At 37.0% G+C, this 24,880-nt stretch overlaps 2 protein-coding genes across 2 annotated transcripts; both read left to right on the top strand.

Moving 5' to 3' along the window:
- The first annotated feature begins 815 nt into the window (after window positions 1-815).
- Window positions 816-11,035, top strand: LOC103991074 (zinc transporter ZTP29). Its single transcript, XM_018828771.2, has 12 exons — window positions 816-955; window positions 2,214-2,272; window positions 2,374-2,466; window positions 2,597-2,671; window positions 2,774-2,855; window positions 5,854-5,915; window positions 7,728-7,784; window positions 8,697-8,737; window positions 8,900-8,967; window positions 10,068-10,124; window positions 10,217-10,334; window positions 10,840-11,035. The coding sequence occupies exons 1-12, from the start codon at window positions 892-894 to the stop codon at window positions 10,883-10,885; spliced, it is 822 nt and encodes a 273-aa protein (XP_018684316.2). The 5' UTR covers window positions 816-891; the 3' UTR covers window positions 10,886-11,035.
- A 5,110-nt stretch (window positions 11,036-16,145) lies between these two features.
- LOC135678380 (E3 ubiquitin-protein ligase UPL5-like) lies at window positions 16,146-23,489 on the top strand. The gene is made up of 3 exons (XM_065191121.1): window positions 16,146-17,981; window positions 20,528-21,117; window positions 22,961-23,489. The coding sequence occupies exons 1-3, from the start codon at window positions 16,265-16,267 to the stop codon at window positions 23,222-23,224; spliced, it is 2,571 nt and encodes an 856-aa protein (XP_065047193.1). The 5' UTR covers window positions 16,146-16,264; the 3' UTR covers window positions 23,225-23,489.
- The last annotated feature ends 1,391 nt before the right edge of the window (window positions 23,490-24,880 follow it).

Raw genomic sequence — 24,880 nt, 5'->3', positions numbered from 1 at the left:
TCAAGGGTATCATCTGTAGCAAAACATGTACCATAATAAGGTTACATGACGAGTGTATATATGCAAATATGCCACTATAAAATTACATGATGTATGAAAGGTTACTTCCATAAATGTATTATTTTACATATAAATCATTATAATTTAGATCATCTTAGCAAGTACCATAATAAGAAAATATAAAAAAAAATTATAAAATGATTATGATTATTAGTATGAGCAAAAGATAATTTATTAAAATATATGAAAAGACCTTTAGATATCTTTAGCTAAATATATATGCCTTTTATATATCGCTAAAAGATCCATATATTGATAATAAATATTTTTAAAAAAATATAAATTACTGTAAATATCTAATAAAAGCTACAACATACTTTTCGGAGCATAAAAAATGAGTCGACTGGAGAAACCAATCTAACCTTCACAAATTAGAAGATCTAAAATGAAGAGTAAATTAAAGAACTTAATAATTAACTTGGTATCAGATTCATCTCTGGAAACCCCTCCTCATAAGTTTTATTCGATCCTAAATAGTTGAGACTCTATCATTTTATTATTATTATTATTATTATTATTATTATAATATTTGATACTTAGAAAACCTACGTAAGAGTGTTTCCGTAAATCCAGTATTTTACAAGGGTATATATAAGAAAATATGCCACTACAATATTAGAGATCTATGTGTAAAAAAACCTGCAAAACGGGTACTTCCGTAAATTCATTATTTACAAGGGCTTATATGAAAATATGGCCTCGATGCTATATATACCGCACCATCACAAAGACTCTCTGTATAGTTTGCCTCTCTCAATCCTCTCCCGCTTCTTCTTCGAGAAGCCTCTCTTTCATCCAAACAGAGGGACGCCTTGAAGGGGTTCGTTCTCGATGGACGCGCAAGTGCTCGTCGCCCTCGCGCTCTCGCTGGTAGGCGGATTGAGCACCTCGATTGGTACGTGCGCTAATTGGTTCTTGATTTCGTCGTCTATTGATGCCTTCCTTCTCCTCTTTTGCCAGCCCTTAATTTGTGAGCAAGATTGTCTGTGTCTGACCCATTACAATGAAATGTTAATACAGGAAGTAGAATAGTATATAAGATAAGAATATGCCCAATAGTTAGTTTTCTTTTCCTGATGTAACATCAAAAAAATTTAGTGCATATGCTCACAGACTTCAGATTTAGTGTCATGTGGATAGATCACTTGATGACATTGTATTATCGTTCATAAAGGCTACGAAGATTTGTGTTACGCTGCACATGACAACTGATCACTTGTTTCACTTCTTATATATTACTGAAGTGCTAAAAATATTTCGTAATCACTTGGTCTCTCACTGGAAACAAATTTAGCAAAATAATCACTGGACTAGATACTTCAAATGTACCTGGACCTTGAATTAACTATTTCTATCTGAACTAGTTGGTTTTTTGTCTGAAATTTCTGAGACAAGGGACAAATTAGTCTGAAAATTTTGATATTGATTGCTAACTATAGCTGTTAGGGAGACACTGAGCCAGCTGGCCAAAATTCTGAACTGCTTGGATCAATACCGGTCTGTTTTTGTTGAGACTGATTGTTCTCAGCTGAATCTTCAAGCCAGGTCAACGGAAATTATAGGTCATATGGGTGCAGGGAGTTGAATATATGTGGTTTCATAAATAATTATCATTCATGAAATTCATAAGCTTGATCTCAGTGTCCTAGTTTTGTTTCGGATGCATTTGTACCAGTGGAGACATATATGTCTTTTAAATAATGGTAAGTTTTTGGGGTATATGGCCAATATGATCAAATTTGTTCAATGGCAGTTTGAAAAATGAAAACATGGTACTTTATGCCTTTGGTTCTAGCTGTTCTAAAGGTACAAGTATTATGCATTGCAACTCAAAGTTGCATAAACACCTTCAGGAGGTATTATTGTATATCAAAGGTCAGAATCTGTTAAGGATGTATTATTCAAGGGGTTAAAAGTTAAAACACCTTCTGTCAAGAATTAATTTTCAACACACTTGTATTCTCATAAAATCATGAACGACAATGGCAATATATGTTTTTCTTTTTTCATCATGAGGTTACTTTTAAAATCTTATAAATTCTACAGGTCTTATTATATCATGTGTTCATCTCTCTCTCTCTCTCTCTCTCTCTCTCTCTCTCTCTGTCTTTTCAAGATGATTTTGCTCATGAAAATGTTGGATATCTGAACAGGTGGGCTTTTGGTGATTCTTAGTAATGCTCCCAATCTTAAGATGATCGGGAGCTTACAGGTGATATTATGTTTATATTTTTCTATCCTTCTATTTGCAATTTAATTATTGTTTTTACCTTCATAAGAAACTATCAAATATGATGTTGATTTTCATATCAGGGTTTTGCTGCCGGACTTATGATGAGCATGTCTTTTTTCGATTTGGCACATAATGCTATGAATTCCCTTGGTTTCTTTAGAGGCAACATCTGGGTGAGATTGTCCTCTACAACTTTTTAGATTGCTTGACACAACAAGATGAGATTAGGAATTAGATAATGTTGCTTGTGAATATATTTGGCTTTAGATAAATGTTTATCTGTGGCCTTGGCTACTTCTGCAGTTCTTTGTAGGTGTTTTGTTCTTTGCTTCTGTCGTCAATTTCATCCCAGAACCAAGTGTTCCAGGAACTTGTAAGGTTTGAATGACTCGTTTTTTCCCTTAACATATGTACTTCTACATCATGTGCACCAATCATTTTATTTGTATTATTAACACTTATTTGATACGAGAGATTTAGGAAGATGGTGATGGATCAGTTAAGGACATGATCAGGAAGCACCACCGCCAAGTCTTATTTAGTGGAATAGTTACTGCAGTTGGTGAGTGTGCCTTTTACTTTGTTTAGTATACTTATTTTTGTGATGCATATCACACATTCGATATGATGAAGAAAATATAACTTTTTACTTATCAAAATGATCTATGGTGCTTCTTCCATGTTATTTCACAAATATCTAGACATGATAGATGCCATTATGAAACTAATAAGTATACATTCCAACTCCTGAATCATTCTTTAAACACAAGTGATGGTGTTCAAAGTGTTGAATCCTGAATTTTGATGATAAATCAATTGATGAGTCTATAAACTAATATACGTTTGAGATAAGTGATGCAGGAAAAACTTCGATTATGGAAAGACATATCGATTAAAGCAGGAGAATCATACGTTGGGACGGAGTTCATCATGTCAGAGATCGGGCATCGGGCCGGAAGGATCGGACATTGTACCAAGATTGGACGTTGCGGGAGGTCAATATGCCGAAGGAAAGGACGATGTGCCAAAAGTTCGGACGAAGTACTAGATGAACTAATAACATGCCGGACAATGTAGGCTTCATGATTGTAACATTGTGTTTTGATCGAAGTAGTTTAAGTGTCTAATTGAGTTGGTTTTGGATGTAACCATGCCAACTTGATTAGGAGCCCATTGGGCCTGAATCATGATTGAATTAGGCCAATTGGAATGCCAATTCAGTGACATGAGGTTAGGCTAGGTGGTGGCACCGTCAAGCCAAGCGGTGGTATTGCTAGTGAGCTGGAAAGTACGAATTATACTTTTTTAAAAATCCCGATGATGGTACCGCCAGGGTCAGTGGTGGTACCACCTAGTGTCAGGTAGTGGTACTGCCCAAACTGGCGGTGGTATTGCTAGAACATAGTCTCCCAGGTTATGTCAAGCGGTGGTATCACCCAGGCAGGCAGTGGTATCGCCAGTGCTCAGGTTGTTAGGTGGTGGTATCGCCCAGTGCAGACAGTGGTACTGCTAGAACCCTGAAAACCCAGGGATTTGAATTTTTGGCTCAATTTCTGAAGCCATTTGGGGCATATAAATACCCCTCTCATGCTTGCTTGACAAAGCATGAAAAGCTTGTGATTTTAAAGTGTTATAAACTCTTGAAAAGTGTTGAATCTATTCCTCCTTGAGTTTAGAAGGTATTATAAGGGAGGTGAGAGGTCTTTTATAAAAGAGGGGTGTAAGGGTTCTCTCCTAAACCTGTGAAAAGGAGAAAGAGTTATAACAAGGGTAGTTGATCTTCGCCCATTGAAAGAAGATCGGTGGTGAAAGCTGGTGGTCTCAAAGGAAGAGGAATCGGGAGTGGACGTAGGTCGGGATGACCTAACCATTATAAATCAGTTTGCATTTCTTCTTTTGCCTTGATTTACTATTGCATACTGATTTACTTACTAAGCAATCATTACTCACACGTTTTGTTAATCACATTTCGATACATATTCATTGATCGAACTTTCAAATCGAAATTTTTCGAAAGCACTAATTCACCCCTTCCTCCCCCCTCTTAGTGCCTTTACGATCCTAACACAAAGAAGACCTCAGGATGTAACTAGCGTCACTATTTTTATTGCAATTAATAACTCTTGTAAATTCTTGTTTGATAATTAAAATATCACCAAAGTGAAATGTTTAAAGTGTTGGAATATGAATTTTCTGATAGCCAGTGTTTATCGTGTAGAAGTGGAGTAGGACAAAGCATTTTCCTTTAGTTCCTTGATAGAAGAGCCCCATGATGCTTGTAAACATTCCTTTGTTGTGCTTGGTACAACCTCAGAAAGTATTGATGAAGAAACTTTATTTTAGTCTCTTTTCTTGATTATTAGACATTGTCATAGCTGTAATCTTCTGGAGTTTAATCTTCACATGGTTTATCTGTAGGAAAAGTTTGCTATATTATGCATACTAAGAAACTTCTCTTTTTTTCATTAGTATCAGTTCAATCTCTAGCTATGAAGTAATATGAATCAAGTATAGAATGATATAGCAAGGAGCTTTGCATCTGCTTATTATATGCATTTATCACAAAAGAAACTGGTTGTGTCACATTGTTATCTTTCTAATAGAACAAACTTGTTATTGGCATATGATGATAGTGATGAGAAAATAGGCTAGCATGCAAGTATGCATGTAGTTTTGAAGTAACTGTTATTCCATCTATTGTTGATTATGCCACAATAAATCCATTGCATAGCCTATTTAGATGATGTAAGAATATTAAAGTGTTATCCTGAATAATTTTTTGTATTTTTAAAGTACCTTGCTTGAGTAAAGTGATAGGAAACATCTATATACTGAGAATTCACATTTTAGGTTCTGCAAGATGTGTTGTAGCAGACCACCAGAATAAGCCTCAAAACACAGACATATGGGCCAAGAATAAAGGTAGAAAACTGGACAATCATAGGCATTAATTGCTAAAATTTGTGTGGTTCAGCCAATAAAAATAAGTGGCACAAGATGCAACAATGATAGTATACTTATCAGATCCTTATAAGTCAATCTTAGTCTTGTCCACTTTCAATGTGGGACTAATCAGGGTGTGGCAATGATGATGCCTTTCAAAACCTCGAAATACAAGATGGCACATAATACACTCCTTAGCACTAAATGTTACATATGTATGACTTGTGTAATTGTATGTTAAAGTTGGCCTAAGGCCACCTGGAGGCTTCTTGGGGTCAGGTGAAAAGGGAGGTCCTATGGCAGCCAGAACTTTGAACGAGTAAACACAAGAGGCCATAACAGAATGTGAAAAAGAAATTCTTTAAACAGGGTATCAATATGGTAAGTGAACATGTACATTCTTTATTTAACCATGAGATTTTTTATATACTAATATTTAGTGAATTTGTTTAAAAATCTAACACACCTGGATCACTTGATTGATATAAATGCTTCACTTAATGCTTGCAAGGAAAATATTAGATTGTATGAAATTTTTTTTGGGGTTATGTACCTTTTGTCTCATATATTCAATAATTCATTGGCTTTATCTAAAAGCAATTAGTTCTTATCATCAGTTGCAGGAATTACTGTGCATAACTTTCCTGAAGGAATGGCTGTTTTTATTGGAACAACCAAGGTATATGTTGTTCCTGTACAAATTATAGGCATTACATCATGATTGCACATCTTCCAATTAAGCTTGAGGCTTCTGAGATAACATAGCTTATTAAAACCATAACATGCATGGTTTCAACCACACACCCATTGAATTATTAGATTGTCTACCATGGAATTTGTGCATAAATTGGTTGAACAGATTGATGATTTGTTCATCATTACTCATATTACATGATTTAATTGGAGGATGTTGCGTACTGTGTTCCTATGCAGCCATTTCAAATGAATATTCAAGTTATTGATTTTCTTTTAAATTTCCACTAAGTTGATTATGCTACATTTTAAGTTTAAATTTCAGAATAAGCACCATCTTTCTGTGGAAGTTCTTTTTTGCATCTCATTTTTCTCTTGTTTATAGTCACAAGTTCACGTATAAGTATGGAACATTTTATAAGAAGCAAAGCTTCTAATCTGGAAAAATACGGAAAACTAGGAAAAGTTTGGAATGAGTTCCGACTATATACTTGTTGTAAAAGTAATGTAGAAAATGCAGAAGATTAAGGGTTTTGATATATTTGTATACACTTTCTTGCATAAGAGAACATGGGGGAAATAGATGGTTGAAGATACACAAAAAGTCATACACAACATTTGTAATTTATTATATTTCTCAAAATGATATTGTATCATTCAAAAAATAAATGAATAATCATTGAACAAATGTCTATTAAGTTTATGGAGAATCATTTGCACAAATAAAAACCTATACATAATTCAATATTTTCTTAGAAATCTCTTTTGCTATTTTGGTTACCGGAGCTCCTTATCTTTTGACTCTCTATTGATTTTAATGAGTTCATTCACTGAAACTGAAAACAGTGTATCTTCACAATAAATGTAAGCTGTTTCTTCTCAGCATGGTAACCGTATTCTCTAAATTTTTGGAAAACTTTAAATTATTCAATAGTTTTTATTTTGCGTTGATTCTCCAAGTAATTCTCCATGAACAAACTAATGGTGAGAATTACTAATTACTTGATTAAATGTTATGATTCATTCTCAAATCATTTAGGATAATCTTAAGTGACAATTGTTTAATTCAAAGCTAAGACATGAAATGTATAAGAGGATATTCTCTATTATAGAAATATGTACTCTGACATGTTTCTATCTGAATAAATTCTAAACTTTTTCTGAATTCTCTGAAAAGTTTTTGAACTATAAACTGTTTCATCTTGGAAACTATTTCTGAATATCAAACTCATGAGTCATGACTATGATTCTAAGATCTTCTTGCTTCATATTTTGGAACTTAACTCTTACCTTTTCCTTTAAACAATGATGTAAATCTCATTATATCTTTCTCTTCCTATATTCATGTGTTCTTTCTAAAATGCAGACATAATTCTTGATACTGTTTGGAAACTGCGTCCTGTTATATGTTAAATGTTATCACTTGTAATTATCTTTCAGTTCTTATTTGTCGCATATGTTAAATGTTCTTTGAATCCCTTAACCTTCTATCTGCAATATACATCCTGGGTTTATGTTAATTTTGATCTAGCATGACTGCTCTGTTATGCTGTGTCTCAGTATCTAAGCCTCTGGTTGTTAACAATGCCTTTTTGCATTGCATATCCCTTTTCAGGACATTTGATATGACTTCACTCAGTGCTATCAGAATGTAATTCTAGTTCAATTTTGTATATATTGTTTTTTTTTCACTTTTATATTTTTCATCCTTAACTTCCTTATTTTTTTTGTTCTTTCTTTTTTCTCTCATTTAGTATAGTTTATTGTTGACTATTTATCTTGGATGCAAATATTGTAGGGACTTCGAATTGGCATTACATTCGCACTGGCTATTGCTCTTCACAATATTCCTGAGGTATATTTGACTGAATGTTTATTTTAAAATTATATGTTTGTTAATATATTTCTATAAACCAGGAAGCTTAATCCTTGTCTCTGTGTTAGTTCTAACACTATAAAATTTAATATAATTTGATCTCTTATGTTAAAAATGCTTGTTGGGGTTTGGTAGAACATATAATAAAACTAACTTTGTCTTTTAAACCAGTGCCTGCTGACTTGTGTCTTTTTAAGGTTCAACCTGGTAACAACCTAGACCCGTTTTGTCCAAATTTGTCTAAGCGAGACACCTGACCATGATCCAAGTTTCTTTAGAAAATTTGGACCCAAAAGCAATTTATCGAAATGCCTAAAACCAAAGTGGATCTAGATGTTAAACTAGATATTTTTCTGGGTTCAGATTTATGCCTAAACCTGGTCTTTTTGTTGTAAGTTGAATGGATTTCTCAAAAAGCTGCCACTCCTATAGTTCTCCAATTATAACATAAGCATTGACAAAATTTTTGATACCTATCCTTTCTTTGTAAAATGAGCATGTTACTCTCTTCATTGCTATCCTGTACCAGGGCCATACTTGCATTTGGGTTCGTAATTCTTATAATAAGTGCTAATTATTTTATCAGCCATACTGTTTAATTCAAACTTACTGGAATTCCGAATTTTGTGTATGCAGTTTAATTTGTTTAAATCATTTTTTTTGTAAAATGATGATGCATCAACTTCATTAGATTGGTGATAGGTGATCTTCATCTATTTCATTAGATTGCTCGACAATTTTGTGCCTTCATGTGGTTGAGCCAATCATCAATTCTGTTTTTCAATTAATTATCTTTGACAAATAGACATAGTATGTCTAGAGTTATTTTTTTGTCTTGAAATCTGGATTGAAGTTTCGATTTCATCTCAAATGAAATTATTCATTTTACAGGGTGTTGCTGTTGCTCTTCCTGTCTATTATGCCACGGAAAGGTATGCTTCGGCTTATAATGATTTTACTCCTTCAACATTTCTTATATGCTGGATGTCTTGACAAAAGCCAAGCCAAATAAAAGAACAGATGCTATTAGCATTTACTTTTGGAAATGGAGTCTAATTCATAGTTTAAGTTGGTATTATATCTGCGTGTTCCAGCAAATGGCAGGCTTTCAAATTGGCAGCACTTTCAGGTTTTGCTGAACCACTAGGTGTGATAATCATAGGTATGCAAGTTTTACCCGGCATTCTCCTGTTAGATCAACCAAGATTTTATGACTAGTTATTTGGAAAATTCCCTCTAGCATTTTGAGGTTGTCTGCAATTGCATCTAGTTTTTCCCAAAGCAACCAAGTGAGTTTCAAAAAATTTGGTAGTTATAGATATCAACTAACTTATCAACTCTAATACCGAAGCACATCACTGAAAATTCACATAATTAGAAAGGAAATTTTTTTTGCTTTAACCTCCTCCATTGTGTCCAGCAGTGGAACCTGACTCTATCAGGTGTTATTCCAGCATTCTTTTAGTGCCTAAACTTTAGGAGCCACCTGCTTGCAATGGGCATACACATACCTGCCTATTGTTGACAACATATGTCATTCCTTAAGTATGTTAAAACAACATTAGATTTTTCAAGGGTGAGGAGCATTTTTGGTGGTGATTTCTTTCTTTTGTTTTGCTTGGATTCTAAATGAGCTGACATTTCTCAATCTCTAACAAGGTCTCCAGAACATTAGCCTATGAGAACTTAGTGATTTATAATCATTATTATTTAAGACTAAGGGTGTCTTCGAGGAACTAGAATTTCACTTTTGATCTAAAACAATGGATTGATTGAGTGCAACAAGTTGTACTGTCCCATAAACTCCCCACTATCTGGGGTCAGCTAACGCGCAGATTAAACAAATCTGGAAAGGTTTATAGGTGGAGTTTTCATCATGTACTATGTTAGATATGCATAATTTGAGAGTGTTTATATATCTGATGTAAACTAAGTGAACGCTATTAAGTTCACTATGAGACACCTATCCTATGTAATTATATTGTTCTTGTTAACTATTAAATAGTTCAAATCTTTAGATGAGAACTTCTCCATATAAATTTCACATGACAGTTTTTGGATAATAAAAGCTTACAAGTTAAATACATTTCTTAATGGTCACAACAAATCTCAATAACTAAGACTCGAGGTATCTTCAAATTGTTGATCGTCAAAATTTTAGTTCTACAAATTTAGTTGAGGCACTTATTTCCACCTTTTTAATAAAATATTTGGTTTAATGCCTTGTTGATATGGCTTTGTTGTTTTTGTTGTTTAATGCAGCTTATCTTTTCCCAAGAAATCTAAATCCTGAAATTCTTGAAGGGTTGCTTGGATCAGGTTCCTCACCTATTTATATCACCAAAGGTTTTCAATACAAAATTAATCAATATTCAAAATTCTAATTTTTGTATGTTTACTTCGGTAATTAGTGGCTGGCGTGATGGCTTTTCTCACATTGCATGAAATGCTACCTATAGCATTTGACTATGCAGGTCATAAACAAGCTGTTCAAGCACTTTTTCTTGGCATGGCTTTTATGTCTGTGAGGTTAGTCATTATTATAAAATTATTTATGACTTTACTTTGTATTAGAAGATTGTGTTCCCTAACTCACCATTTGGTGGTTAATGCATAAGCAATCTTGTGCGTCTTTGAGCACTTCTATTCAGGCCTTAGAATAGTGTCTGTATTTATCATTCACTTTCTCAGAAGACTTAGTAAAGACCAAAGAATATTTGCAAATGTCAATTCTTCATGCCTTCCAACTTACAACCATTTGGATTTTCTTTTTTCGTTCATTCCACATTCCTAATATCCCTTGACTTCTGTGTAACTATGAGCAATATTTTTGTAATATTGAGATCTCTTACAACCTTTCAGTCGATTAGATTGAACCATAACTGGTATCTGGCTATCTGCAATTTTAATTGTTTCTGATTCGTGGAAGATCACTGAACTTGATCACACTAGTGCTATATTATACAAATATTATTTATCCTTGCTCTCGTTTTTTTAAACTCAGATATTGAAATTCCTTTTTTTTTTTTGCCAGTTTGTATTTCTTAGACATCAGCCTCCCAAAGGAGATGAGATTGTAGCTGTGGTCGTGGTCTACTCTGTGTTGTAATCATAAAAAATTCCTTGTATATTGCAAATCTCTAGACAGGTTCTTCATTTATCGATACCAAATTTATTTATTGTGTACAATTGTATTTTTTATGTATAATGTTTCTTTTACTATCATTCTCCTGAAATCGCTCCTATGCTCCAAATGAGGAAAAAGGATCTCATTCTTGGCCGCCTCACCATCATCTTTTTGGTCTGCTGCAGTTTTTTGTGCTACTTCTTGTAAGAAATCATATGATACTGCATCATGTGAGCTGCCATTATACAAGTAGCAGGAGCAGCTTGATTAAATCCTTAAGACACCAATTCAATCTGTGCAAGAGGCAGTTGGTCAATGACCTCTTCTTGATTATCAAGGCACATACCATGTTTAAGAAACTATTGAAATTTACCGTTTTAACTGGTTGATTAACACTGGATTACATACAAGACAAATACACTGAGAAGGAACCGGTTATATTCTCGGCTGCTCTCCGTGTGAAAGTGTCATTGGCATATCATTAGTTCAACCCGCAAAATTAGCCTTTACTTCGGATGAAGAGGAGACTGCATAGAAATATTCTTTAGTGTTTCCCATTGCATATACTACTATCGATTTTTCCATTGTGCACAGAACATTGCTTACCTAATTATCTGATTAATGTTTAGTGCCTTCTTTCCTGTTGATGTTTTTCATATCTTAGATGGTCATTAGAAGAGACACTGAATAAACACTCTGAATATTCAGCTTTAGTTATTCTGCTGTTGTTATAATCCTACAGTGGTCCAGCCACCATGTAACTTGTCCTTGAACTAGATGTAGATGTATCAGCACTTAGTTTTAACAACATCTTTAATGCTTGAGTCGTATCAATTTCTGTTGGATGTTAATTTATGTCATAGTTAGGTTTCATCTTTATCACTACAAAGCAATATGCTTCTAGGACATTTTAATGGGTATATATTTTTTGTTTGTTTTTTCAAAGTTGTAGTCAAGTCATATCTTTGTAAGTTTGTATATACCCAGGAACCATAGAAACAACAAAATGAAGAGATTCTGACCTAAAAAAGAACTCCCAGTATGAAGATGACTATCATTTGTTAAGCTAACGGGTGATGGAATGGTTGATGGGTCTCTGTGCATACGAAATGTTAATGGTAATTTCCTTTTGCCAAAATGATTAAAGAGTTGAGAGATGATTTGACTACCTGCTGAGATGTGCAAAGCTGGTACATGGATCTAGTAGAAATTAACTATAAGAATCATGATATATATATATATATATATATCCCATACAGTTCTTGTGGCTGTGTGGCTCATGCACTTTGCCAGATCAATGTTAGGTTGATCAGCACTGAGCAATTTATTCAAGCGTGACAAACGACCATGACTCAAAGAAAAAAAAAAAAGCCATGCTAAGAAGAAAGACTTGCTTTTTCAATCAAGTGTTGAAGTTTTCGTATAATATCTAAATGTGTGCTGCAACTTATTCCTTGTATCTTTCACACTCACATGCCAGTGCTTCTTCTTCTCCACTCTATTTGATATATATATATCTCTCTCTCTGTTTTTCTGTGCGTGTTTAAGTTGCTTAGTGGAATGAAACTCATCACTGATGATCTGATACAAGATTCTAAAGTTCCAAAAATTTGAGGGTTAACTATAGGATCAACTTTGACTTCCCACCACCTATAATACTGCTCATTTCTGTGATCTCCTCTGCATGAACATGTTGAAAGCTTCCTTTGGTTCTTTTTCCTCAGGAAAAATCGAGGTGGAATTGTGTTAATATCATGTTTAATGTGGCGTGTGTAACATGTCTAATATCATGCAGGACATATATAACATAAACCTCTCTTTTGGGATTATGAAAGGCAATAGGACATGGAACAATGGGTGGATTTGTGTTCCATAATGCAATATCTTAAGGATGATCAGAAGAAAGATTCAAACCATGCAGAGTTTACTACCAGACCTTATCCATTGTAAAAACAAATAGAAAAAAGAAAGAAAAACTTCACCTGCTTGTGCTTTCATTCTGATCAATGGTGACTATTTTTTATATTACTAGTGCCAACTTATAATCCACTTTCTTCGGTCAGCAACTTTGCCTTTTGGCATGTGCTTTCCATAATATATCTCACCAGCCTATGGGATGACATATGGCAGCCAATTGAATAAAAGATAGGTTAGGGACCTAAGAAACAAGATGGCAATCTCTTTTAATTATCTATTTCTGATTCAAGCATAGAGAAAGAAAGGAGATCAATAATACTGTTCAATATTTTGTGTTGAAGGCAGGATATCTATAGTTACAGATTTCATTTGCCTTCTTTCTTCCTCTTTCTCTTTTGTTTTTTATTAATAATGGAGGGCCAATTTCTACCAAGAAATTGGGTGCCAGTGCATTAGAAAATTTTAATTTAACTTAAAAGATAGTTAAGTTAGTGGAGACTGCTCAACTTGGGAAGGATTCAGTTCAGAAATTAGCAGACAAGATCTCTAGGTTTTTTGTCCCCATAGAAAGTATATTATTTTATCATTTTACTGCCATTTTGTGGCTTTCTTGATCATTGTAAAGATGTACATAGTAAATAGCAGTTGATAAGTTCACAATTAAGTACTCTGAAAAAAGCAATGGAGATATACAGCAAGCTTCTGCATATATTATCACTGGCATGGGTTCATAATTAACCTAGACTGCATTTACATGTACCAGATGTACAAGGATGGATGCAAGGTTCTGATAGTCCTTGATCCTTACTCATGTTAAAATGCTGATCCAACAAATAATAGCTTGGGTTCAGGTTGCTCAGCTATTTGATAGCAATAGAAATGATGTATATGAATAACACATATTTACGAGATTGTTAACCACACAAAATTATTTTATAACCAGTATATCTTCCAATAACTCGGAAAAATTGGATTTACTATTTAAATAGGGGGTCCTGTAAATTTTTCTTGCTAACTTAGATCTTCTTTATTCTGTTATTTTGATTTTCTATTTTAAATATGTGGATCTATTTACTTCTCTGCCTTCGGAGACTGTCTTGCTCTGTTATATTGTTTCAGCTAATGCAGTTTGCAGAATACAACTGCAAAGCTCTACTTTATTGGCATGTGAAATGTGAAAATAGAACTGCGTCGATGGTGCTTCTTTTCAGTGTGCCAATTATATTCAAGGTTATGGTGGTTGCTTTCACAACTTGGCTTGGTTGGCTCATCCCTGCTGAAGCACACATTTTTTCAAGGAGTTGGATCAAAGTTGATGGATGAATTTGAAAGTGGATGGATGAATTTGAGATTTCAGTTTCAGTGCTTGTCTGTCCATGTTCTCTAGGACTGGCACCTACCAAGACCGGCAGCTGTTGTGGTAGGTACTGGAGAAGTTGCTTCTCAGAGGGATCCTTATAGAAGGCGATAATGCTCTATGAAAAGCGGACAAAGGTAAGAAAAAACTAGTGATTGTTCAGCATAGGTGCCTAGTTGCAGTGAATATCTATATGTAATCAGATGAACTTACACTTCTAATTTATTTTGGATCATGCAGATGGTATCTTGACTGAGTATGTCTGTCTAATTCACAGGTGAAAGCTGTTGTCTTTGTTAAAACTGGAGCTCCATCAGTTGGAAGGTCTGCAATCATTCAGATGAAGCTCTTCTCAGAGATATCGTCAAGACCTGGCTGCTGCTGCTACGGAGGTTAGCACACAAGAACCATCAAAAGATGCACTTTATAATTTATTTATCTTTTAGTGGAGGTCACCCTCTGGCGAAGGCTGTGTTGTAGAAGACTCAGAAAAGCTACATCAGCTGTATGGGTCTTGCAATGATTCCGAAGACTTCGAGGTGCATCCTGATGCTGGAACGGAACTTGTTGGAAACAAGAGTCCCTGTTCCAAAGAATCCCCGAAATCCAAAGGCTTTCAGATATGGAGCATATGACCAGGGCTTGTGTGCTAATTGCAGTCGATGGTGTAATCTATAGAGCTTTTGGTGTAATCCAAAGGCTTTCAGATAAGGAACTAAAGACTTGCAGGTACGCTTGACCTATTAATCTTTTTTGGCTCTTCCCCCTTAAATCTGATTCTATCTTTACGAGCATTCCCATGTTGATCTTTAGTGGTCCATGTTCACGACCAAATATTTTCATGAAGGATGTGCCATTAGTTTAGCATCAAAAAGTCTCTTGGAGTTGTGTGACAAGGCAACCGATTGAGCCAATTCCATAAGCTTGCTATATAATATGTTTACGATCAACTTGTTGAGAGATGTCATGTGATAATAGGTTGATCAAACAAATAGCTTTACAAGTTTGGAATTTTTGTGTAGGAACTTTTTTCTTCTCCTCTTAGCGGATCTCTTCACCCTTCTATAGGATTAATCTTGTTGGAATCTCCGGGCATCCTCAACTGGAGCTCAGCTCATCTCATCTCATCTCAGGTAATCCTCGTTTCCTGCTGTGATCACTTAATGGTAACGCACTGACCATGATGTGGAGGGATAGAAAACATAAATAAGGATCATATCTCTTCTATCGGTTTAACTTTTAGATGCAATAATATAGATTAAAAATCAGGTCATGAGTTTGAAATAAATAATTGTGGGAACTCGATGGCCTTTTATGCAATTGACACACATAAAATCTTCTTCCGCAAGTTCTTAGAGGTAATGAGGGCAATAAATAGTCTTTTTATCCATATCCAGTGAAAGAAATTAAGTTTTTAATATACAAGAATAATAAAAATATAAACATAAAAAATTCTCTTATGTTAGTCCATACCCTCTCATATGATTTTTTTTTTAGTTTTTCATCCCAAACCTCTACATTTACTTTAGAAGAAATCTCATAGTATACCATTTAACATCAATTCTTAATTTCGGAAAAAAAAATCATATTTGGAAGATTGCAATTTGATTTTCCGAATAAATCGGGAATCCAAAAATAATTATGAATCAATCAATCTCATTAGTTTTGGAGAATTTCTCTCTTGTAGTTGAATTTTGTCGTCTTCTCTATTAATTAGTTTACAATGAATTTGATTTCAATCAAGACATCCATAAACACTTACCGATCGGAATACTTTGTCGATTCCAGTAACTTTTAATTGGCTTTTGGAAGCAACGAGGCGAGCCGCCGAGTTAAGCTGCAAGACCAAGTTTAATCTGCCAACTTTCAACCCTAATTTCAGCCGACACGTGTACTCGGAGGGGTCTCTTTCCCCGTCTATATATTCATAGTCCACCCCTTAAACCAATTGCTGCCGTTGCCCGACCGAAAGCCCTTTTACCCCTCCGCCGTGTGCAGAGGAAGAACCGCGCTCCAAACCCTCCCCGCCTTCCCCTTCCTTTTCCTTGATATACGGAGATGGAATCCTCCGGTTCCTCTCCGACAGCGGCGGCGTTCCCGAGGTTTCTGTCCTCTCAACACCACCACGAGCGCAAGAACGACGACTATGCCGATCAAGACCACTCCTTCCCCCTCCTGAAGATGGTCAAGCCCTGGCCTCCCCTTTCCTTCTACCCCTTGTCTTTCTCACCCGCCACCGTCGATGATGCGGACGAGGATCTCCAATTCTTCGTCCGCTTGCTAACGGGGGAAAGCCTCGTGATCCACGCCCGTCCCACCGACACCGTAGATTCCGTCATCGAACGGATCGAGAAGGTCACCGGGATCCCCTGCTACCAGCAGCGGTTAATCTATCGCGGCCGCCAGCTCCAGGGTGATTCCACCCTCTTGGATTCGGCCGTGAAGAAGGACACCACCCTCCAGCTGACCTGCGGCCTCAGAAGCACCGATCAGCCGACGTCTTGGAGGGTCGTCAGCGACCTCATCTCCTCCATCTGCTTCCTCAACACTGCGGCCCCCGGCACTCATTCCAGTGTTCGGCAGTGGAACACTGTGGACCTGCTCGTGAAGCGGTTCCTCGCCAACACCCTCTTAGACTCCGATGCCGATAAAAAGAAGATCTCAGCTCGTCTCCATGTCTTTATTTTGGCGGGCGCCCCTTCCGAACTCGTGAAGTTGTATCTTTCGCCAGTACTTGAAAACCGTGTAATCGCCGCTGTTGCCATTCGGATCTTTCTCACCCCAGATCCTGACTTCCTTCCCGCACAGATGCACTTGCATTGCGCTCCTATAGTGCTCACCTTCTGCAAGATGCTCGCGGCATCAGTGGGCAGGAAAGATCGGCTTTATATTGGGTGTCGCAGCACATTGGCCCGGCTTCTCAAGTCGGGGCCTCCCTACTATGTTCATTGGACGTCCGTTCACTTGCTTACGGATTTGCAAGTTTTCATCGCCGAGCTTGTTGGGTTAGCGGATGTGGCGCTCTCATCACACACCATGCATATCTCCTACGTTGTTATCACTGATCTCTCCAATTTCTTGTTTGCAGTGCACCATGTGACCCAGGATCTGAAGGGCACAGATGGGTTCATATCGAAGAACTACTTTGACCCTGGGTACCCGATGTACGAAAATATCATTGGTGTGTTGCATGACCTATTCTTCAAGCTCCTGAACAAGGTCGGCCAGTGTCTTATGAGGGCAGAGGATATAATGGACCTGAGGGGGCTGGCACGATGCGAGGTACAACTTAAAACCTGGTCGCAACTGCTAGAGGTTCTGGCAGTGGTTAAAGTCTTCTCCGACTTGTTTGAGGGTGCTGGCCAGTTTCTTCATTCACTTCTTCTCAAGCAACGGAGGATGTTGAATGTTCTTCTCAGACGTGCTAAGAGGGATCATAAGCTTCGCTGGTTTCTCAAGTATAAAGATGTGACTGATTTCGCTGCGAGGAGGAATTTGGTTCTGATGATGCTTCCTGTAGCAAAGGAGGAAGACGAGCTGCATGAGATGCTCATTGACAGGTCGCAGTTGCTGCCTGAGTCCTTCGAATATATTGGCCAGGTTGATGCTACTGAATTGCATGGAGGGCTTTTTATGGAGTTTAAAGATGAGGAGGCCACAGGTCCTGGTGTTCTCAGAGAGTGGTTTTGTTTGTTATGCAAAGCTATTTTTAATCCTGATAGTCCACTTTTCCTGCCGTGCCCACACGATCACCGGCGATTTTTTCCAAATCCTGGTGAGTTCATCTCTATATTATTTATTTACCTTTGTTGTAGTTCTAGTTTTGTAATCAACAAACTCATGATTGTTGCATTTTACAAATGATGAATGTGCCTTTTCTTAGTTCTTCCTCCCAAGTGATTTCTTGTGATATATAGATGAATATGCAGTGTCTGAGTTATCATCATTTGTATCAAAAATCAAATATTTTAGAATAGGTTCAAGATCTGGTTGTTGCATGACAACTCCTCATCCCTTAAGCCTACTTTATCTCAAGGTGCAGATCTGGAACCATATTGCAGAATCATATCCTTGTCCTTCATTACCTTCCTTTTCTTTACATGTCGAGAGAGGTTGTCAATGTCCTTATACTCATCCTGGAATTGAAAAAAGAAAGTATGCCATCTAATCCTTCATGATTTGATCTTGTTGGCGATAAAGAATGGTTGAATCTATGTGAAATTAGTCTTTATATCTTTTAGTAGGAATCTCTTGTTCAATATTGAAATTTCTTGTATAATATTATTTTTTGTTGTCCTTTTCTTTTATCACATTGTGATGTTTTTAACTGGGATTGCCTAAGGCGTACGACACCCAAGTGTTGACATGTCATCCGCAAGAGTCAGACTAGACCTTAACCTCATTTAGTCCACAAAGAGCTTGCACAAAGAAGAAAAAATTTGAAAGATAAATGTGCGAGTAATATGTCATCGTCACACATGAAAAAGGCAAGATAATCGAGATTTCAAGCAACACAAAGCAACCAACTTTTATTAGGCACAAAAGGCTCTTGAAAACGGGTTGAATGGTTGCACACAATGGGGTTCCAAAGGTAGTTGCAGGCCCAATGTTCACATAGTACTTTTGTTGAACAAACAGCGGGCACACCGAAGACGTTGTACTAACCCTCAGACATATAACCAAGGCCCCAACCAGCGGGGTGCTACAATGAGTTCTAAGGTATTGAGACAATTGACGTTTTGCACTAGAAGGTCATTAGCTAGAAATCAATTGGTAACACATGAGAACGAAGTTGTTTTGACCATTTTCCCCTTTGCGCGACGTCATACAACCAGAAACGTTTTCTAGTTTTAATAGATAGAAACAAAAAACAAATGTGATATTAAGATTAAGGCAATTTTCTTCACGCTTCTCTGCTCTTTGATCTTCTTTCTTTCAGTGTAGTGAGGTCTTTGATGTCTATCACATATTTGAGAGTCTAAATAAGTGAAGTTTTTTCTGTTGAATTTAGTGGAGATCATGATGTGATATTAAGATTAAGATGATTTTCTTCATGCTGTGTACTCAGGTTTTTGATGTCTATCATATCTTTGAGAGTATAATTTAAATCTTTAATTCGAGTTGTCACATATCTACCGGTGTCTTAGTTGTCGTACAGGTCTCTGCTATCTGTGTTCCATTGTCAAATTAAAAAATTAGCAATCCAGTGATTGCTAGCGAGCCTCTCTCAAGAATCTAATCAGTGATAGATACTCTTCGGATACTATTCCTACAAGTGTGGGACTGAATACCCTTATTAGAGATATAAGCATTGAAAACAATCACCAACTCTAACCATTGAGAGCATAGTTGGGTGACCCTCTTTCAGAATCAACTTCTCCTAGGTAAAGATACCTCATTTTCTTCCAAAAATTACAATTTCCTAGGTATAAATTAAATACCTTATTCCCAGAAATCTTCCAAGCATCAAAATCTCCTAGGTATTTCATTCCTAGAAATATGGGCAAAAAATTCAAGTTCCCTAGGTATTGTTATTAAAATTTCCATTCTTGAAAGTATAAGCAAAAAATTTAAGAATGACAAGTGATAAAATACATTGAAATGCTAAGGTAGACACAGCTAAACCTTTTCACATTTTTTAATATATCATGGTTTAAACTCTACCAATCTTTAAGTTAACAAGTATTCATTTTGTTCTTGATGTTTGATTTCATTGTTATACACTGGATGCTTCTTAATAGCCATATAAAGATACGCAAGTAATTTTTTTTTGTTTATTTCATGTTTATGTCATATTTCATTTCAGCACTTCAATACAAGGCATTTTAATCAGAGGTCCTCAAACCCACATCTAATAGAACTCGTCTAATAATGTGATTACTTCATGTTTATTACTTCGTGAGTAATTTCTGGTGAAAGCTCACGTCCAATCAGAAGTTGTGAATCCACATCTAACAAAACTTGTCTCATTGGGTGAATTTTCTGTAGCATACATAAACAAATATGTTGTGTGTCTTATGTCTCCCTAAGGGTGTGTCCTCGTCCAACAAGTAGGAATGTGATTCCACAATAATGGCAGAGTGGTAGTAGTGGAGGAGACAACTGTGGTCCTATTGAAAGAACAAGCTGATGAGAGAAACTAATGTGGATTATATTCATTTCTGTTAATATATTGTAGAAAACGTATAATATTGTTTCTTTTATGAGTGACATACTAGAGTTATCATCTCATTTATATTTGTTAATTGTTCTTCACTCACTGTATTTTTTTCTTCATTTTTAATTTTTGCTTTCTTATTATTTATTGTGAATACCACACAGCATCCGCCGTGGATCCCTTGCACCTAGAATACTTCAACTTTGTGGGGCGAGTGATTGCATTAGCTTTGATGCATAAAGTCCAAGTCGGTGTTGTGTTTGATCGTGTATTTTTCTTGCAACTAGCTGGAAAATCTATTACTTTGGAAGATGTGTGCGATGCAGATCCAGTTTTATACAGGGGTTGCAAACAGATACTTGAGATGGATGAAGCCTTTCTTGATTCAGATGCTTTAGGACTAACATTTACCAGAGACATTGAAATGCTGGGGTCAAAGACAACAGTTGAGCTTTGTCCTGGGGGGAAGAATATTACTGTAGATAGCAGGAATAGAGAAGAATATGTCAACCTCATGATCAAGCATTGCTTTGTCACATCAATTTCTGAACAGATTGCTCGCTTCGCTCAGGGTTTTAGTGATTTTCTCTCTAATTCAGAGGACCTGCAGTTTTTCTTCAACAGTCTGGACCTGGAAGATTTTGATCGAATGCTAGGTGGAAGTAATAATGTCATCAGTGTGAGAGAATGGAAAGAACATACTGACTATGATGGCTACAAGTCAAGAGATCCTCAAATCTGTTGGTTTTGGAAGGTAAAATGCTTATTATTTTGACTCTCAACAAATGTTTCTTTAGATTTGCTGTCTAAGTTTATCAAGTGTCCATCTAGTTATCCTAATTTTTGAATATTGCATCACATCCTTATCGATAATCTTTCCTGGTGAATTTAGTCATTTTTAATTTGCTAACTAGATCTGCCTTGAAAATTATCTCAATTTTTTTTCCTTCTTCACAAGACATAGTTCATTCCTTTTTGTTGTGATATGACCATTATTTCCTCTCTTATCTACTTCTGGCTGCTAATGCCATTGAATTATTTTGCCCCTAGTTGGGGTTTTGTGGTTATCAGTCGAACATGGTTGAATTCTTTTGCCACATGCTTTGGCAGCCATTTGGTGCCTCCAGTTTGCAATAGTTTTGAAGTTTCTTAGAACTTATTTACGCCTTAGCCTTGCTTCATGAAACTTTATCAACATTCTTGCTGTTGGATATTTTGTGAAGCTTGACTTGTAGAAGTTTATTTACATGCACTTTTTCACAGTATCATGTAGCAAATAGCTGCTTGCTTAGTCTATTTTTAGAGATAATGTAAAAAGATTATCAGAACTTATTGCCTCAACACTAATGACAAGCTTTCATTTATTTCCGTATCTGCCACTAGCATGTTCTCCTCTAGCCTATATACATACCTCTGCGGAAACATACTTTTCTAGTGACCCTTTCAAAACTTTTTGCTTTATGATTTGGACGTTGGCCAATTAAGAAACAATGTAAATGGTCATTGCTGAGACAGGAATTGAGATGGAGGTATGGGGTCATTAGAATTGATAAAATTAGGGATACTTTTGGTCAGGGATTTAAATATTTGTTGGCCAGTACTTATCAAATCAACATTTATTGAGTTTTGACTGAGTGCTGGTATCACATGTCATTGATCTTGTTTTTTTTTTTTTTTGTATTAATTGACACTAGGGTATATAGGTCGGTATATTGCCTAGTGTACCAGTACCATACCGGTCCAGCAGGTTATGAAACCGGTATCATGCCTTGGTTTCGGTGAAAGATGAAACTAGAACAAAACTTTTAAGGTGGTAGGACATGTTTGAAAGATTGTGTTGATAAAATGAAGCTGGGTCAAGTTGGATTAGTCATGCTAGAAGGGATAAGACGAAAAACTAAGAAAATCTTATCTGAAATGCCGAAAAGATACCTCTCACATTGCTAATGTCTGGTTGTATTGCCCTCAACACAGGTCGGTGGCAGAAAAGAAATATATATTTGAGCCCAAATTTGTGGTATCTTGATCCTTCTAAACCTTTTCTTGAAGTGTAGTATGCAAGCTAAAAAGGGTGAAATGTCGTAGTTTAGTTAGTTGTGATTTATTTATTTTTACCAGTTTGAGTTTCCTTGCAAAAAAAAAAAAAGTGTGCAATCTCTTTTGTTAATCATTAGATGTACTGACTAACATTGCTTAAACAGTAACTTTTTGATGGTTGACTAACTCCACATGATTAAGTGCAAAAGAGGTTATGCTTTTAGGTGTATATATCCTATTACCGTTAGGGGTGTTTCTGTAGTTTCCAAGAGGTTGATCATAGTTTAGATTGGTCAACCCCAAAAATTGGAAGGCTTATGTGATGACTTAGTCAAAACATGTCTCAAGATTTGTAGAGTCTTGCACACCTGGTCACTTCTTAGACTTGAATCTACAATGATTTTGAGCCATATTGCAGCAGTGATCCGTTGAAATCTTGAAAGATATCATACATCTAGGATGGTGGGTAACATTCATTTGTTAGCGTTACACATCACGTAGTTATAGATGTAGATTATTGCAAAGGAAAAACTACTGAAACTTGATTTAACTTGTAGCAGATTGTTGAGGGCATGCCCGAGGAGCAAAGAAGACTACTACTTTTTTTCTGGACATCCATCAGGTACTTACCTGTAGATGGATTCCGTGGCTTGTCTTCCAGATTGTACATATATAGGTGTTCAGATTCCAAGGAGCGTCTACCAACATCGCACACATGCTTCTTCTCCCTTAACCTGCCAGCTTACAGAACAAAATCCATCATGCGAGATCGGCTTCACTTGATAACTCGGGAACATGTTAGCTGCAGTTTTGGCACCTCATAACAGTTCGGCGATGAGAGGGATCTGGGTTCTCTGTGCAGATGTCTTTTTTGTCCAAAATAATGGTCGGGATAGGCCATTATGACCTGCAATCTCTCTCTCTCTCTCTCTCTCCCTATATATATATATATATATATATATATATATATATATATATATATATATATATATATATATATAAAATCTTTTTGTGGATCGAATTGTAAATAGATAGGTTGTTCACTACAACATGAAGTGACACATGCAAAAAGGAACTAATTTTTCTATAGTTGTGCATAGCAGTCTTTTTTAACTTCAATTGACAGAACTATCTCTTCAACTAGAACTCTGTTGGGATCGTTTTATTCTGAGTTTTTGAATAATATTTATTAAATTTATTTAGTTTAATTAGAATCAGAGATTTATTTAATATTTATTTATTATTAAGAGTTAAAATCTTTTCGGTAATCAATGAAATATTATTCAATTTGTTGACAAATATTAGGAGGTCGATCCTTTGGAAATGATTATTCTCTTCTTTTTTTTTCATAATAAAATCTTAGAGTCTTGTCATTTGGTATTAGAGCAACCATTTGGTATTAGAGCAACGATCCTCGACGTTCTTGTTGTAATTATCATCGTCTATAAAAAAAAAAAAAAGGGTGACTCACCTCCTCGTCGTCGCTCCTGCTCCCCGACCAACAACTCTACCTCCGCACTACTCTATCTCGCTCGAGCGAGAAAGGGCCATAGTCGCTATTCTTGGCAGACCACCCCCTTGCAACGCCTAGCCTTGACGACCCTTTGTTGCTCCTCGCCCTCAGCGACCTTGCTCCCAGCCGCACCGCCACCATTGCCTCTCAACCCCTGTAGCAACCTTCCCTTCTCGCAGTAGTAGAAACAAAGCTTTTGGCTAGCGACCACCATCGTTGTTGTTTCTCGACCAACACCCCCCCTCGTTGCGCTGCAGTCGCCCTCCAATTGCGCACCCTTTCTGAAACAGGAAAGGGCCATCGCAACTACATCCTTCTCGAGCGAGACTTCGCCCCTGCTTCCCATACTTCTGGCCAGCGACCACCGTTACCGCTTCTCTCCGGCCAGTGATCACCGTCGCCGTTGCTTCCCGACTAGCACCGCCCTTATTGCGCCACAGTCGCCCTCCAACTGCGCACCCTATCCCGCTCAAGCGAGAAAGGGTCGTCGCTGCTATTCCAGGCCAGTGGACCACCCACTTGCAGTGCCTAGCCTCGGCGACCCTTTGTTGCTCCTTGCCCTCGACGACCTTGCTCCCAGCCGCATCGCCACTACTGCCTCTCAACCCCGGTAGCAACCTTCCCTTCTTGCAACGGCAGAAACAAAGCATTGTTCCTAGTCGCACCACCACCGTTTCCTCTACGTCCGACTAGCGACCATCGCCGTCGTTGCTCTCCAGCCAGCACCCCCCTCGTTGCGCCGCAGCAGCCCTCTAGCCGCGCACCCTATCCCGCTCGAGCGAGAAAGGGTCGCTGTCGCTATTCCCGGCCAGTGGACCACCCCCTTGTAGCGCCTAGCCTCGACGACCCTTTATTGCTCCTCGCCCTCGGCGACCTTGCTCCTAGCCGCACCACCACTACTGCCTCTCAACCCCGGCAGTAACCTTCCCTTCTTGCAACGGTAGAAACAGAGCATTGTTCCCAGTCG

The sequence above is a fragment of the Musa acuminata genome, chromosome BXJ1-7, assembly GCF_036884655.1.
Source record: "Musa acuminata AAA Group cultivar baxijiao chromosome BXJ1-7, Cavendish_Baxijiao_AAA, whole genome shotgun sequence".
NCBI classification, from domain to species: domain Eukaryota; kingdom Viridiplantae; phylum Streptophyta; class Magnoliopsida; order Zingiberales; family Musaceae; genus Musa; species Musa acuminata.
Note: the sequence above shows the minus strand (reverse complement) of the source record. Positions and strands in the feature narration are given on the sequence as shown.